General features: G+C 34.3%; 4 protein-coding genes and 3 non-coding genes across 7 annotated transcripts; 2 read left to right on the forward strand and 5 right to left on the reverse strand.

Moving 5' to 3' along the window:
- Positions 1–1219: 1219 nt before the first annotated feature.
- On the reverse strand, positions 1220–1906 carry LOC145323300 (histone H1.2-like). The gene has a single exon (XM_080165730.1). It carries the CDS (start codon positions 1883–1885, stop codon positions 1268–1270), a length of 618 nt encoding a protein of 205 aa, XP_080021856.1. The 5' UTR covers positions 1886–1906; the 3' UTR covers positions 1220–1267.
- A 2549-nt stretch (positions 1907–4455) lies between these two features.
- LOC145323301 (histone H1.2-like) lies at positions 4456–5092 on the reverse strand. The gene has a single exon (XM_080165731.1). It carries the CDS (start codon positions 5070–5072, stop codon positions 4479–4481), a length of 594 nt encoding a protein of 197 aa, XP_080021857.1. The 5' UTR covers positions 5073–5092; the 3' UTR covers positions 4456–4478.
- Positions 5093–6343: 1251 nt separating this feature from the next.
- Positions 6344–6415, reverse strand: TRNAT-CGU (transfer RNA threonine (anticodon CGU)). Its single transcript has one exon. It is a non-coding gene; the product is annotated as a tRNA-Thr (tRNA).
- Positions 6416–7028: 613 nt separating this feature from the next.
- Positions 7029–7100, forward strand: TRNAA-CGC (transfer RNA alanine (anticodon CGC)). The gene has a single exon. It is a non-coding gene; the product is annotated as a tRNA-Ala (tRNA).
- A 302-nt stretch (positions 7101–7402) lies between these two features.
- Positions 7403–7474, reverse strand: TRNAP-CGG (transfer RNA proline (anticodon CGG)). Its single transcript has one exon. It is a non-coding gene; the product is annotated as a tRNA-Pro (tRNA).
- Positions 7475–10218: 2744 nt separating this feature from the next.
- LOC145323302 (histone H4) lies at positions 10219–10583 on the reverse strand. The gene has a single exon (XM_080165732.1). The coding sequence runs from the start codon at positions 10581–10583 to the stop codon at positions 10272–10274; it is 312 nt and encodes a 103-aa protein (XP_080021858.1). The 3' UTR covers positions 10219–10271.
- A 2371-nt stretch (positions 10584–12954) lies between these two features.
- LOC145323303 (histone H1-delta-like) lies at positions 12955–13639 on the forward strand. Its single transcript, XM_080165733.1, has one exon. The coding sequence runs from the start codon at positions 12960–12962 to the stop codon at positions 13248–13250; it is 291 nt and encodes a 96-aa protein (XP_080021859.1). The 5' UTR covers positions 12955–12959; the 3' UTR covers positions 13251–13639.
- The last annotated feature ends 592 nt before the right edge of the window (positions 13640–14231 follow it).

A 14231-nucleotide genomic window follows, 5' to 3' on the forward strand; every position in this document is an offset into this window, starting at 1 on the left:
CACCCTGTAGTTGAATTAATTTGAAGATTAGTGCAAAGATTATTATGCACATTTACTAATTAAATATAGAGCAAACATTTCTTAAGATGTTGAGGAAATTAGGGATTTTAAGCCGTCATCGGATAATAAGTAGTTTTTTTTCTGTGATAGTTATTTATCTCATCGTATTATAGACAGCTTTCGGTGGATATTAAAATGAATTATAACATCAAAAACGGGTAATAATTTTTGTTTAAATATTCCTAAAAAATTGTCTGTAATAAGAGTCTATGCATGATTTTTCAGTATGACTGAGAATCGGTTCTTATTTAGCGGATATTAATCGGTTTCGAAGCCATACTGGAAAACGGCTGCTAATCAAAATAGATGTCTGAAATGTAAGGTGAAGATTCCATATACCAATGAGTATCCAGTATTTAATTCCCAGTATTTAAATCCACGGACGGTCAATTTATGAATGTAGGAAAAAAAATATGGCGGGCTGCTATAATAAAACGAAAGGCTGATTTTTAAAAAAAATTTCTTGATCAATTCGCTTCTTGTTGATGTTATTTCTTGTTGAAAAATTATGATCTTTGCGGCTGCGATTGCTGCACCCTTATAAAAAGTTCAAGTTCAACTACTAAATAAATTAAATTTCCAAACTCATTTCATTTAAGTATTAAATTCAACACATTAGATTTAAATGTTTTCTGCTTAATTAATTTAATTTAGTAACTGTATACAGTCAAAGATTTGGTGTTATTTAACCCTTAAAGGTCGGGGGGGGGGGGGGGGGCGTTGAACACCCTCATATGAAATACAGGTGTTTAAGTCAATTTCAGGTTCCAGGTATGATCCTGCAGGGTGAAGGAAGCGAAAATTGCCTTTGACTTACTTAATGTCGGAAATCAAACAGGGAACTTGCACAAATTTTTTTAGCCCTCTACTCCCCCCCCCCCCCTTCGACTGTAAAGGGTTAATTTAAGAATGTATTGTATCTTACACAAACATCTAGGAGCTCTGTATTCGAAGAGGTAGAGAAAGGCTATAAAAATAACTTGAAACAATTCAAAGACTTAAATCTGTTAATGGATAACATAAAATCATCGCAGGACCTAGGTAAGGCTTTCCAAAAAAGGAAAACCCAAGCTGTTTAGTAATTATTAAGATCTTGAGCTAACCATACTACTAATTATTTTTTTAATAACAAATTAACTATTTTTTTATATTTATTCAATATCAATTGTTATATATAATACAATGCAAATTTACTGTAAAATTCTTTCTATTTTTTTGCAACAGGTTTCTTAGCTGCTGGTTTCTTTGCAGCCGGCTTTTTAGCAGCAGCCTTCTTTACTGCTTGTTTCTTTTTGTCAGTTGTTTTCTTGGCGGCAGGCTTTTTAGCGACTGGCTTCTTTGTGGCAGCTGGCTTGTTGGCAGCAGACGTTTTCTTTGTAGTTGCTTTCTTTTTGTCAGTTGGCTTCTTGGTAGAAGCCTTATTTACTGCTGGTTTCTTTTTGACAGTCGTTTTCTTGGCGGCAGGCTTCTTAGCTGCTGGTTTCTTGACCTTAGGCTTCTTTACCTCCTTTGCTTTGTCTCCAAGTTTATAGCTTCCAGCTCCTTTACCTGAAGCTCTGGCCATTTTCAATAATCCACCAGTTACACCACGTTTCAGCGCCATCTTGAGGTGTACACCAGCTTTATCTGCTGTAACTTTATAGTTGGCACAAATATATTTGAGAATAGCCTGTCTAGAACTACCTGTTCTGTCCTTTAAAGCTTTCAGGGCAGCAACAATCATGTCGGCAAATGGTGGATGGGCTGCTGGTACTTTCGGCTTCTTTACAGCAGCTGCCTTGGCAACCTTCTTAACAGGAGATGCGGCGGTAGAAACGTCAGCCATTTTGTATTATTGCTTTGATGGTAGTTGTCAATAAATTGATGATTGAATTAATGGATTGGTTATATAAACCTGGAAGAGAACCAAATAGAGAGCAGGATGCTCACAGTTTGCAGTCAAAGAGAAAAAGGAGACTTTAGATAAGGGGAATAGTCTCTTATAAAAAAGTTGACCGCCGCGCAAGAGGTTGTTTGCTCCGCCTATTATGCTCATTATATGGAGATTTATTTAATTTTGATTAATTAAAATTATTTTATGTTTAAAATAACTATGTAAGGTAAAATCTAGTAGTAAGATCATAGATTATTTCAGCCAGAGGCTTTGTCTTAAGAGTTTATAACAAGCAAAGGTTCACCTAATAATTCAAACTAAAGAAACCCAATTTCATTTTAGTTATTTAAGTTTATACTTTATTACTATTCTAATTTATATATTTTGATTGTTGCACTGACAACATCCGTAAGTAGCGAAGCACCAAAAAAATAACACGGATATGCATATTTTAAAAGCATACTGGATGCTCAGAATTTTGATATCTAGCCACAAAAAATTTTTTAATCAGACCAAAAACACCAAATATATGGGGGAAAATGTTAACATAGCCAAAAACCTGCTAAAATAGTCCGACCACAATGGATGTTTCTAAGGAATGGCAGGAATTTAATTTTGATAACTCTATCCAAAAAAAAGTTTGACAATCGGACCAAAAACACCAAAGAAATGGAGGAAAATGTTAAAAATATAAAAATAACCAAAAAACTGCAAAAAAGCTGTCTGGACGCAATAGATGTTTTTTAGTTAATTTGTTTATTTGCTCTTTTTTGATGGGAATGCTGACAAAAAGTTTCAGCAGTCTATCTTTTATAGGACCCGAGAAACTCACATTTCCCCAAAAATGTTTCAGACAGATAGACGAGCATTTCAAATTATAAAGTAGCTTTGCTAATAAAAAGGGGTTTTAATGCTTATTTTAGATTCGGTAAGGTTAAAAAGATCCCCACAAAATCACTCTCTATTTTTACTGCATTACAGTTTTCTAGTAGTTGCTTCGCTGCAAGTTAATAACTATCCTTGTTATTTTATGTCTAGCTTTTTCTACGAATCTTCTGTAACTTTATTTCTAGAAAAACAAGAATAACATTCCATAAAAGCGAAGCTCTCAAACAGTAGGACAAACAATCATTAACACTTGTAGAGTGTCAGAACTGAATTATTGGAATATAAATGTATAAAAGTCGAAAATAAAATGTAAGTAAATTTGTTGAAAAAATGCTTTAATACAGGATAATGTTTAAAGGCATACTTGTAATTTTAGGAATTGATTATAAACGTGCTTCGCTCGTAATATTGTACTTTGTTGTCCTAGGAATCAGGGAACAAAAAAATCAGATCAATTGGATTATTATATCTCATAAACAATTTGTTGTTAAAATAGTTAAAAATCAACATATTCAAAATGGAGTTGGTAAGCTTTCTAGATCGTACCTAACTACTACAGGAATCAGGGGCGTCCAAGCTTTTTATTTGGGGGGGGGGGAAATTTTTTTAAGGGGGGGGTAATTCGGTTTTGGGGGGGGTAAAATGGCGCGCGAAGCGAGCCGAAAATTTTTTTTACCCCCCCCAAAATTTTTACCCCGGGGGTAAAATTTGCTTGGGGGGGGTAATTACCCCCCCTGAAATCTGTTGGCAGGGGTAAAATTTGTTTACCCCCCCCAAAATTTACCCCCGAGGTAAAATTTTTGGGGGGGGTAAGTTAAATTTTATCAAAAATTTAGTATTAAAAACGCGCGCGAAGCGCGCAAAAATTTTTTTTGTTAGAGATTTTCTATTTTGGGGGGGTATTTACCCCCCCAAAATTGTTTGGGGGGGGTAAATACCCCCTCCTAAATGGTTGGGGGTGCCTATAGCACCCCCAGGGTAGGGGTAAATTTTAAATGGGGGGAGTAAAATGAAAAAATTTTGGGGGTGCCTACGGCACCCCCAAATTCATTTGGGGGGGGGTAATCGCCCCATTACCCCCCCCCCTTGGACGCCTATGACAGGAATCACCGTGCAAAGTTTGAAATCGATAGGACAATTCTAACACGAAAAAAGCTATCCGTTCCAGACGGACTGACGGTCCGATCCTAATTATAGAAAAGTTATCAGGTATCTAGGGATAAGCCAATAGCCCATAAATTGATGTACATCTCCAATGATAACAACAAAATTACCCCTTCTTTAGATTAAAATTAGTGCTTGTAACGTTTGAACACTCAACTTACTAATCAACCAATCAAAAATCACCAAAGTTGTTAATCAAACGTAAAAGAAAATGCTATTATAAAACTTTGGGGACTAGTATAATAAAGAGTCCATTTCCCCTCTCTCTCTAAAAAGTTATGCAGAATTATCCACTTGTAGAAGGAAAACGCATTCTTTAATATTACTTTAACGGCTGCAAACTGCCAAACAGTTGATCCTACTAGCACCATTAAATCTGAATCAGCTTTTGGAAGCCTGCAAATTACTAAGCAGTAAAAAATTTAACTTAATTTTTAAAATTTATTCAGTAACAATAAACAAAATAAAGTGTAAATTTACGATTAAGATAAAACTATTTTTTAGAAGCAGTCTTCTTTGCAGCTGGCTTTTTGGCAGATGACTTTTTAACTCCAGATTTCTTTACATCAGTCTTTTTAGCAGCAGGTTTCTTCACAGTAGGCTTCTTAGTTGCTGGCTTTATGTTAGAGGATTTCTTTGCAGCTGCTTTTTTCTGATCTGCAGACTTTTTAGCTGCAGGTTTCTTCTTTTCAGTTGTTTTCTTGGCGGCAGGCTTTTTTGCTGCAGGCTTCTTAGCTGCTGGTCTCTTGGCCTTAGGCTTCTTTACCTCCTTTGCTTTTTCTCCAAGTTTATAGCTTCCAGCTCCTTTACCTGACGCTCTGGCCATCTTCAATAATCCTCCAGTTACACCACGTTTCAGCGCCATCTTGAGGTGTACACCAGCTTTATCTGCTGTAACTTTATAGTTGGCACAGATGTATTTGAGAATAGCCTGTCTAGAGCTACCTGTTCTGTCCTTTAAAGCTTTCAGGGCGGCAACAATCATATCAGCAAATGGTGGATGGGCAGCTGGAACCTTTGGCTTCTTAGCAGCAGCTGCCTTGGCAACCTTTTTAACAGGAGATCCGGCGTTAGAAATGTCAGCCATTTTTTAAATATTGCTTTAGTGGTAGTTGTCAATGAATTGATGATTGAATTAATTGATTGGTTATATATACCTGGTAGAGAACCAAATAGAAAGCAGGATGCTGACAGGTTGCAGTCAAAGAAAGGGGATTAATCTTCTACTCTCTTTTAAATGCTATTAGCCACACCCACATATATACAATTTGACCGCTCTAATAGGTTATTTGCTCCGCCTATTGTTTAAACATTATATGGGGATTTATTTAATTCAAGAAAATAATGTATAGTTATGAGTAAAAAAAATAAGCGGTTTCAATTTTAAGGTGTTTTCAATCTAGTATATGAAAAAAAATGTTGTTTATCTTAAAATCAGTAAATCATTATCATTATCATCTCTATTATAGTTGTTGTGCCTATATATCAAAAAGATTTACCTTTTACAGATGTTGTGTATTTAGTTGTGCCTATTCGATCAACACCTTAGTTCCTTTTTCTAAAGATACTAGTTTGTTTGAATTTATCCTAAAGCTTAAACTTGAAATTAAAATAGTCAAAATCATTTTGTGACTTTATGAAATTTCCTTAGAATGAAGAACACAATCGTTTCAGTCTAGCAGATCTCAATTGAAAAACAAAAGGACTTTATTTCATACTTCTTTACTTAATATGAAAGATTATTTTTGGGGGAAAAGAAAAATGCATTTATTTAAAAATAATTTTATTTGAATTGTTGGTCTTTTGTATTAGTGTGTGTTAGAAAGATTAAAAATAGATTTTACTTTAGAATTACATGCGGATTACAAGAATGCTTTACAAGCGATCAACCAAAATAATATTCTTAAACTATAATGTTCAAATATCGGCTGCGGCCCTGCCCTCTATGGCATAATTATTGGGTCAGGGAATGCATGGTAAATAGCCTAAATCACACTATGACCTAAACTAAGCTTCCATTAAAAGTACAACTTAACCCACCCATATATTTCTGATATCTTTAGCTTCAAACAAAAAACAAGTTACTAATTTATGTTATAAACCAGAGATTTTGCCCATCGCCACTATCCTGTAGTAGATATTAGAAATCCCACCCTCCCCCAGTATCAAAATTGTGAAAATAGATGTTGTAAACTGACAAATTATACTTAGGTTGCTACACACAAAAAAAAATAGAGTTGGAGTAGGAAGACAGGACGTCCAAGTTTGTTTGAGGGGGTAAACATTCCTCCCCCCCCCCCCTATAATAATAGGGCTTATTGTAAAGTGGAAAGATTGTAAATTATAAAATAAAAAGTTTGCCCCCTGTGAGGTTTGAACTCACGACCCCTGGTTTACGAGACCAGTGCTCTACCACTGAGCTAAAGGGGCTAGATATGTAATCAAGAAAAATATACTTATTTAAAGTTGGTTTCATGTAAAATCCTAATTTCCTTCATAATATATATTCCAAAGCAATTTTTAAACAGTTAATACATAATCATAAAATAAAATATGAAAATCCACTTATAACACAAACATTTAAATAGTGACGCAACAATTTACAAATGATCACGAAACCTCCGTACTTATTTAGTCGGATTAGTATTTTGAAGATTTTTAAATTTTAGTTTTAGATATTGTATTTTACTTATTAAAAAAAGTTTTTAATGAACATATAATGATACTAGGGTCTAGAGGCTCCATATTCGAAGAAAAGGGAAGAGCAGAAAAATAGCCTAAAGCTACTTTGACTGAGACTATGTGAAGCTCCCATAAAAAGTAGAACTTGGTTCAAAAGTTATCGCCACCTCATAAGTTACAGACAAAAAAAACCTTAGTTTTTTCATATAATACATAATAGGATAAACACATTGTACATTGTAAATGTTTAAAATCGAAAAATAGCTTGAGTTAAGACTTAAATATTGTAAACATTTTAAGTTTGACCTAGACATATTTGAAATATTTTGTATCAATAATAATTCTCACTATATACACATCTGGGGATGTAGCTCAATGGTAGAGCGTCTGATTCGCATATAGAAGGCCTCGGGTTCGATCCACGACATCTCCACCGCTTTTTTAATTTCTGTCTGTTTGTTTGTTTGTAGCGAAGGATCTCGCTAACCGCTGAACCGATCGGGTTCTCCTTAACAGGGTAGCTTCTCATAGGTCCCGTAAGGTTTATAACTATTTTGGAGGATGGTATCCCCCCCCCAAAAAAATAATTTTTTTTAAAACTAAATTTTAAAAATGGGTTTTGTGATTCAACTCTTCCCTTCTTGAGTGCCCCTAGAGGCCTCTAGGGGCGAATCCGCTAGTATTGCATTGCATATTAGAATAAATTAAAATAAGATAATACAAATAAAAGTATTTGGGCTCGTCCGGGAATTGAACCCGGGACCTCGCGCACCCGAAGCGCAAATCATACCCCTAGACCAACGAGCCAATATATATATATTTTTAATCTATTTTGGTAGGTAATACAATAAGTGCCATTGAATAGGTAATGTTATATCTATCTACTAGGGTTGGGCCGGATATCCGATGTGGCCGGATATTCGGCCATTTTCAATATCCGGCCGGATACCGGATATTGAAACTATCCGGCCGGATATCCGGCTATATAATTTTTTATACTTTATGCTTTTTAAAATTTTTAATGGCTATAACTTTTTTATTATTGAAGCTAGAAGAACATTTTTTATCTTTATGTTTATCTTTATGTAAATTTATATAAGATTTCTGAAGAAATTTTTTTTGCTACTTTAATATATGGTAATTTGGCCGGTTATCCGGCCGGATATCCGGTAATTTGGCCGGATAACCGGATATCCGGCGTTAACCGGATATCCGGCCGGATACCGGATATCCGGCATTTGAAATCAGCCGGATATTCGGTATCCGGTATCCGGTATCCGGCCAAAAAAGTATCCGGCCCAACCCTACTATCTACACAAGTAAAGGAATTTAAAGGGATAAGACAATGGCTGATAATTTCATCCACATCCCTAATGAATATGATGAAACACAATATTACCCCTTCTGTAGATTACAATTAGTGGTTGAAACGTTTTAAAACTCAACTTGATAAACCAACCAACATTGTTTCCAATGTTGTTGAGCCAACAAATAAGAAAACGTAATTATAAAAGTTTGGGAACCAGTTTAATAAACACCCAATATTTCCTCCCTCCCTGCACAAATCACACTAAAATAAACCTAACCTAAATGATAATATATATTTATATAGAATATTTCTAATCTATATATCTAGTTAATGTATGTCTGTCTGAGTGTTTGTACTGATAAATTTCACTGGACTGATTTGGTTCTCCTGTACATCAAAATGAAAAAATTTAATGCCATGCAAGTCAAGGTCTAGGGACACGTAAAAAATATATATATATATATGTTTCCTTTCTAAAAGGGTTGTTAACAAGTATTTAAAATTGTGGGATTTACTTTCAAATAAAGGATCAATACAAAAAATGTTGTTACAAATTCTTTTAAATTGAAAAAATATAAACCAGAATAAAAGTGAAAAACCAAAGTATGTCAACATACATAATTAGATAAGTTGACATATAAAGTGAATTAAAATAGAAACGGCAAATTGAAAGAGAAATAGCATATTGATCACCAAAGCATGACCGACAAATGCATGGATGCTCTTGTATTTGGGAATCTTGTACAAAAGAAAACTTCTGGCGTCCATCTTAAATAGTAGCTAATTAATTCCTTTTAATTCAAATTGTTACAGACAAAGTGAGTTATAGAGTAGCTTTGCTACTAGAAAAAAAACATTGCACCTACTTGCCTACTTGTGTGTAAGTTTGTGGTAAGAATGGATGTAGAATATACGTGGATATTATGACAGGGGAGACATCTTTATTTTAGCTTGTTTATAGTGAACTCATTTATTGGTTAGTTCGTTCATCCAATAGGAGTGGATGGAATGGGGTAAAGGGTGTGGAAGGGTGGAATCGTCATTATAGCATTTAGCCCACTATGTGTTCACTTTATTAACGAACATGAAAATCTGGTGTAATATCCAAGTAGTAATAAATCCATTGGTGTAAGCTTATTCCATTTTATTGCCTGTTGGTCTGACAGATATGACATTTTAGTCCAAATTATGTTTTTGGGTGCGTAACATCTCTGCTAGTTTTATATTCCTGCATTCCTTATAATGCTTATTATCCAATTATGTTTGATGTAATATAGAGGCTTTGCCCCAGCATCTGTTGGATTTGTATTAAAAGGGCAGGAAGTGGAAAAAATAACTTAAAACCAAGCCAAGACCTCAATCAAGAAGTAAAATAGTCTAAAACCATTCCGGTACCATTGTAAAGCTTCCCGTAAATGTAGAATTCAATTTGACATTTTGTGAAGAACTGGGCAAAGCTTTTCTATATGTTTATGGTCAAACCTGTACGTTTATTTGTGCATGTTCTAATTGTCCCATTGAGTCTAAACTTTGCATGGTGATTCTTTTAACGTAAACATTTCTTGAAAACGTGTCTTTATGTACTTTGAATATTCTGGTGTTTTTGTCAATTGCTTGTTAATGTTTATTTGTTTCGCATACTTGGCTTGGCTTTTAGTAATAGACATGCGTTAATATTTATGAATGTTCTTTGAAAACTGATTATGATTATCTAAAACAACTATGCATTTACTTTTTATACTACACAACATTGAGTGTTGTTATCTTTGTTTTTCCACACAAAACCAAAAATAAAACAGAAACTACATACAAAATGTCTTGGAATTTCTTTTCAGCTAATGTTTACAATTTTTATGAGAACTAAAATATACTTTTTCCTTTTATTTGTTGATTGTAGAACATTTGTTTCAATTGATCTTACACAGCTTTTAAATAAATAAAAATACATAAGCAGATTAAAAGGTGTTAAACTTCTAGAATTTGCAAAAGAATTAATGTGGCCTGACTATACAATATACATATGTACATATCAAATTACATTTAAAAAACATTTATACCTTCTAAAAATTAGATTAATTGAAAGAAAAGTTTGAACAATGAATCCTATCCCCTATCTGGATTATACTTTATGGATACTATTATGCATGGATTACACTTTAGAATTATTATTAAAAGAAATTTAATAACAAAATGAAATTGTACTATAATTAATAAAATATTTCTATATTGAAAATCTCAAATGATAATATTTTGTGGTCCTAAACAGGACCTTGTGCCGTTGCTGAGTACTTGCATTTATCCTCCGAATCCATACAAGGTGCGTCCTTGTCTTTTCAGAGCATACACAACATCCATAGCAGTGACAGTCTTCCTCTTGGCGTGTTCAGTGTAGGTGACAGCATCTCTGATCACATTCTCCAGGAAAACCTTGAGAACACCACGGGTCTCCTCGTAGATAAGTCCAGAGATACGCTTGACTCCGCCACGACGAGCTAAACGTCTGATGGCAGGCTTGGTAATGCCCTGGATATTATCTCTCAACACTTTTCTGTGGCGCTTCGCGCCTCCCTTGCCGAGTCCTTTACCGCCTTTGCCTCTTCCAGTCATATTTATAGGTATTGATTGGTTGGAAACAGTTGAATAACTGATGCTGATTGAAGGTTTACCAAAGTATTTATACCAACTCCAAAATTTTCCTCGATTTTCTATTGGCTGAAATGCTGATACTATGATATAGCAATCAATCTAAATGGGAGGAGTCGTAAACTATATTATTTTTTCAGATAAGGAGATTAAGATTAAAACGAATTAAAGGCGGTCAAAATGGACTTAGAAAGAACTTGTATTAATTTAGATGCATAACTTAATATTGTAATATCTAATCGTTTTAAAAAAAAAGATTGTAAAAATTATTTTAACAGAAAAACTCTATGTCAACATATTGTGGAGAAAAGGCCTTTCTCCATTATTTGAATATATACATATCCCTGTCCACATTTCTCTAGCTCTCCAACTGAGCTAGACCCACACCGATGATCCCGCCACATTGCCCCGTCCTGCTGGTTCCAGAGCCAGTTGATTATTACAGGCCTTAGTGTGAATACCTCACCTTCTGTCTGTATTCGGTTGGTTACAAGCCTATAAGTCTAGGCCGTCGGTAACCATAACTCCCTAGTGTTTGAGTACGTCGTTTCTTGCCTGCCAAGAAACGGGACGTCTTAGTTTTTATTGGCTAACCTTTGCTCCTTATCCTATTAACTAAATATATATCCAATTACTAGTTCTGCTTTATTTCTTATGTAAATAAACACTTTTTTTATGAATATACTTGTGTTAGATTATTGATATTATATTGCGTCGAAGCTACTCTATACTCATATTCCGGTCTGTCCGTACGTCCCCTCATACGTCAATATAAAGTAAGGTTTCATATTGTCTCAAGCTAAAGATCACAATAAAATACCTAGAGTCTAGGGGCGAAGGCAAGGGCATCTAAGCTTTTATATTTTTTGGGGGAGGAGTTAAAATTTTTTAAATGGGGATAATTTGAATTTTTTTTTTGGGGGGGGGGTTAATAACAAAAAAAATTTATCCCCCCCCCCCCCCCCTCGGACGTCCTTGTGGGCGAGACATAGGTCACGAGCTGGGGTTTTGTTAATTTTATTTTTAGAATTAAGTCTTAAGATGATTTTCGATTATTGTATACCCATTTCTTACCTCTTATAGAGCCACTAGATGCTAGGGTCGCTGCCGCTAGTAATCTTGTAAAGCATTAAAAATAAAAGATAAACTATTTTGTAATTCCGAAATAAAGCCAGGAAGATATAATACAATAAATCTACATCTCCCTATCCTAACATGTAACAAGGCAGTGTGTCACACGGGGCTTTTATACTTTTAGGTTTTGCCCGGCTTTTTTTTGTTAGCTTCAATCTATTTTGTCTGTTAGAATTGTTCCATCGACTTCAAACCAGTCATAGGATTACTTAAATAATTCATGCAAAAAAAAATTGCAAAGTTTTCAAATTATAATTTTTATGAATTAATTTATTCTTTATTTTTCATCAGATTAAACACATTCGACACAAAAACTCTCAATGGGGAAAATAAAACACCTTACGAAAATGATAATCATCTAGATATAAGGTAAGATCAATAAATTAGATGTCCAGACAAACGAACAATGCCAAATGTAGAGCAAAATCGCATCAAATATTAACAATTATACATATGCCTATTCCTAATCGTCATACGAATCAGTATTCCAAAGATTAAGGGAATATAATCATATAAAAATTCGGTATTATCCCCTTAGAAATATTAGAAAATATATAGACTATATATAGAATATAAAAATAAAATGAAATCATAAACAACATTTTGTTGGCCCAGGCCTATGGACCCCAAGTCCAACAAATAAATAGTTATTTATCGCATCGTATTATAGACAGTTTTCCGTGCATATTAAAGTTAATTTGAAATTATAACATTAAAGCCAGTTTTTTTAGCAATTAAGCTCTATTTTAATCTTTGTGAAAGATTACCTGTAATATGATGCTATACATGATTTTTTAATATGACTGAGAACTGGTTATAATCCAGCGGATTTTAATCGATTTCAAAGCCATACATGAATTTTTTTAATTTACTATCCATGAAAAATATATAAAGCAAGAAATAAATCTAAGAAGATCAAATATAACACCGTATACATTTAAAATCCCTTTTGTTTTTTTCCCCTATCATATTTTATTTAAAAGGCGGAGTAAGAAATATTAAAGAGCGGTCAATTTATATTCATGGGCGTGGCTATAAACATTAGAAGATAAGTCCCTAAACCAAACTAGAGGCACCTCTTAATTCTTTGATTGCCACCTGTGAGCATTATGTTTTCTATTTGGTTCTCTTCCAGGTTTATATAACCAAAACAATACCATTTAACATCAATTCATTGACAACTACTACCAAAATATTCACATCAAAATGGCTGACACTGCTACCACAGCATCTCCTGTTATAAATGTTGCCAAGACAACTGCTGCCAAAAAGCCGAAGGTTCCAGCTGCCCATCCACCATTTGCTGACATGATTGTTGCTGCCCTGAAAGCTTTAAAAGACAGAACAGGTAGCTCTAGACAAGCAATTCTCAAATATATTTGTGCCAACTATAAAGTTACAGCAGATAAAGCTGGTCTACACCTCAAGATGGCGCTGAAACGCGGTGTAACTGGTGGATTATTGAAGATGGCCAGATCTTCAGGTAAAGGAGCTTGAAGCTATAAACTTGGAGACAAAGCAAAGGAGGTAAAGAAGCCTAAGGCCAAGAAACCAGCAGCTAAGAAGCCTGCAGCTAAAAAGCCTGCCGCCAAGAAAACAGCTGACAAAAAGAAACCAGCATCTAAAAAGACTACAGATAAAAAGAAAGCAGTTACAAAGAAAGCCACTGACAAAAAGCCGGCAACTAAGAAACCTACTGCAAAGAAACCAGCTGCCAAAAAGGCCGCTGTAAAGAAATCTGATGCCAAAAAGCCTGCTACCAAGAAGCCAGCCACCAAAAAGCCAGCTGCAAAAAAGACTGCTTCTAAAAAATAATTTTACCTTTTTTGTAAATTTACACTGTACATTTTATATTATTTATTGTTACTGAATAAATTTAAAAACAACATTAGATTTTTTGTTATTACTTATTGATTTACTTATTTCATTGCTTTGAATTTTGAAGGCCTTCTAAGGTTGATTCAATTGTAAAGGGTCACCGATTTGGCTGTTCACCACCGTCAAACATGTAAGGGATTACATTTTTAGGGATTGATTATAGCGATGTTTCGGATGAAATATAGACCTAGTTGTCTTAGGACTCATTGCTACAAAAATGATATTCATAGCCTAACTATATAAATTATATATGGTAATAGCTAACCGTTACGTATGTATTAACGTACAGGCATTAATTAAACAAAAGCTTAGCTTTTAAAATTAAATATTTTTAACTATTAAAACACAGCTTATCCAACTATTTTCAAGACATTGTACAGTTACCTAGATTTCTACATATCCATCTGAAACTAGGCCCACGACAAACGCAGGAGTCCCAAACGTCGGAGTGGACACTTAACCTAACCTATTTTAGACCATCTTATAGGTTTTTTAAATGCCTATCCCCTGCAGAGGCTTAATTGTTCATTCATATCTTAACCTAACCTAATCTATATAGAAATACTTAATAAAATTAATATTTTAACACTCCTGCGTTTG

The sequence above is a fragment of the Acartia tonsa genome, chromosome 6 (assembly GCF_053477335.1).
Source record: "Acartia tonsa isolate MP-2025a chromosome 6, ASM5347733v1, whole genome shotgun sequence".
Lineage (NCBI taxonomy): Eukaryota > Metazoa > Arthropoda > Copepoda > Calanoida > Acartiidae > Acartia > Acartia tonsa.

Coding starts and splice junctions, on each gene's coding strand:
- LOC145323300 (XM_080165730.1), bottom strand. CDS start 1,885: ATGGCTGACGTTTCTACCGCCGCATCTCCTGTTAAGAAGGTTGCCAAG.
- LOC145323302 (XM_080165732.1), bottom strand. CDS start 10,583: ATGACTGGAAGAGGCAAAGGCGGTAAAGGACTCGGCAAGGGAGGCGCG.
- LOC145323303 (XM_080165733.1), top strand. CDS start 12,960: ATGGCTGACACTGCTACCACAGCATCTCCTGTTATAAATGTTGCCAAG.
- LOC145323301 (XM_080165731.1), bottom strand. CDS start 5,072: ATGGCTGACATTTCTAACGCCGGATCTCCTGTTAAAAAGGTTGCCAAG.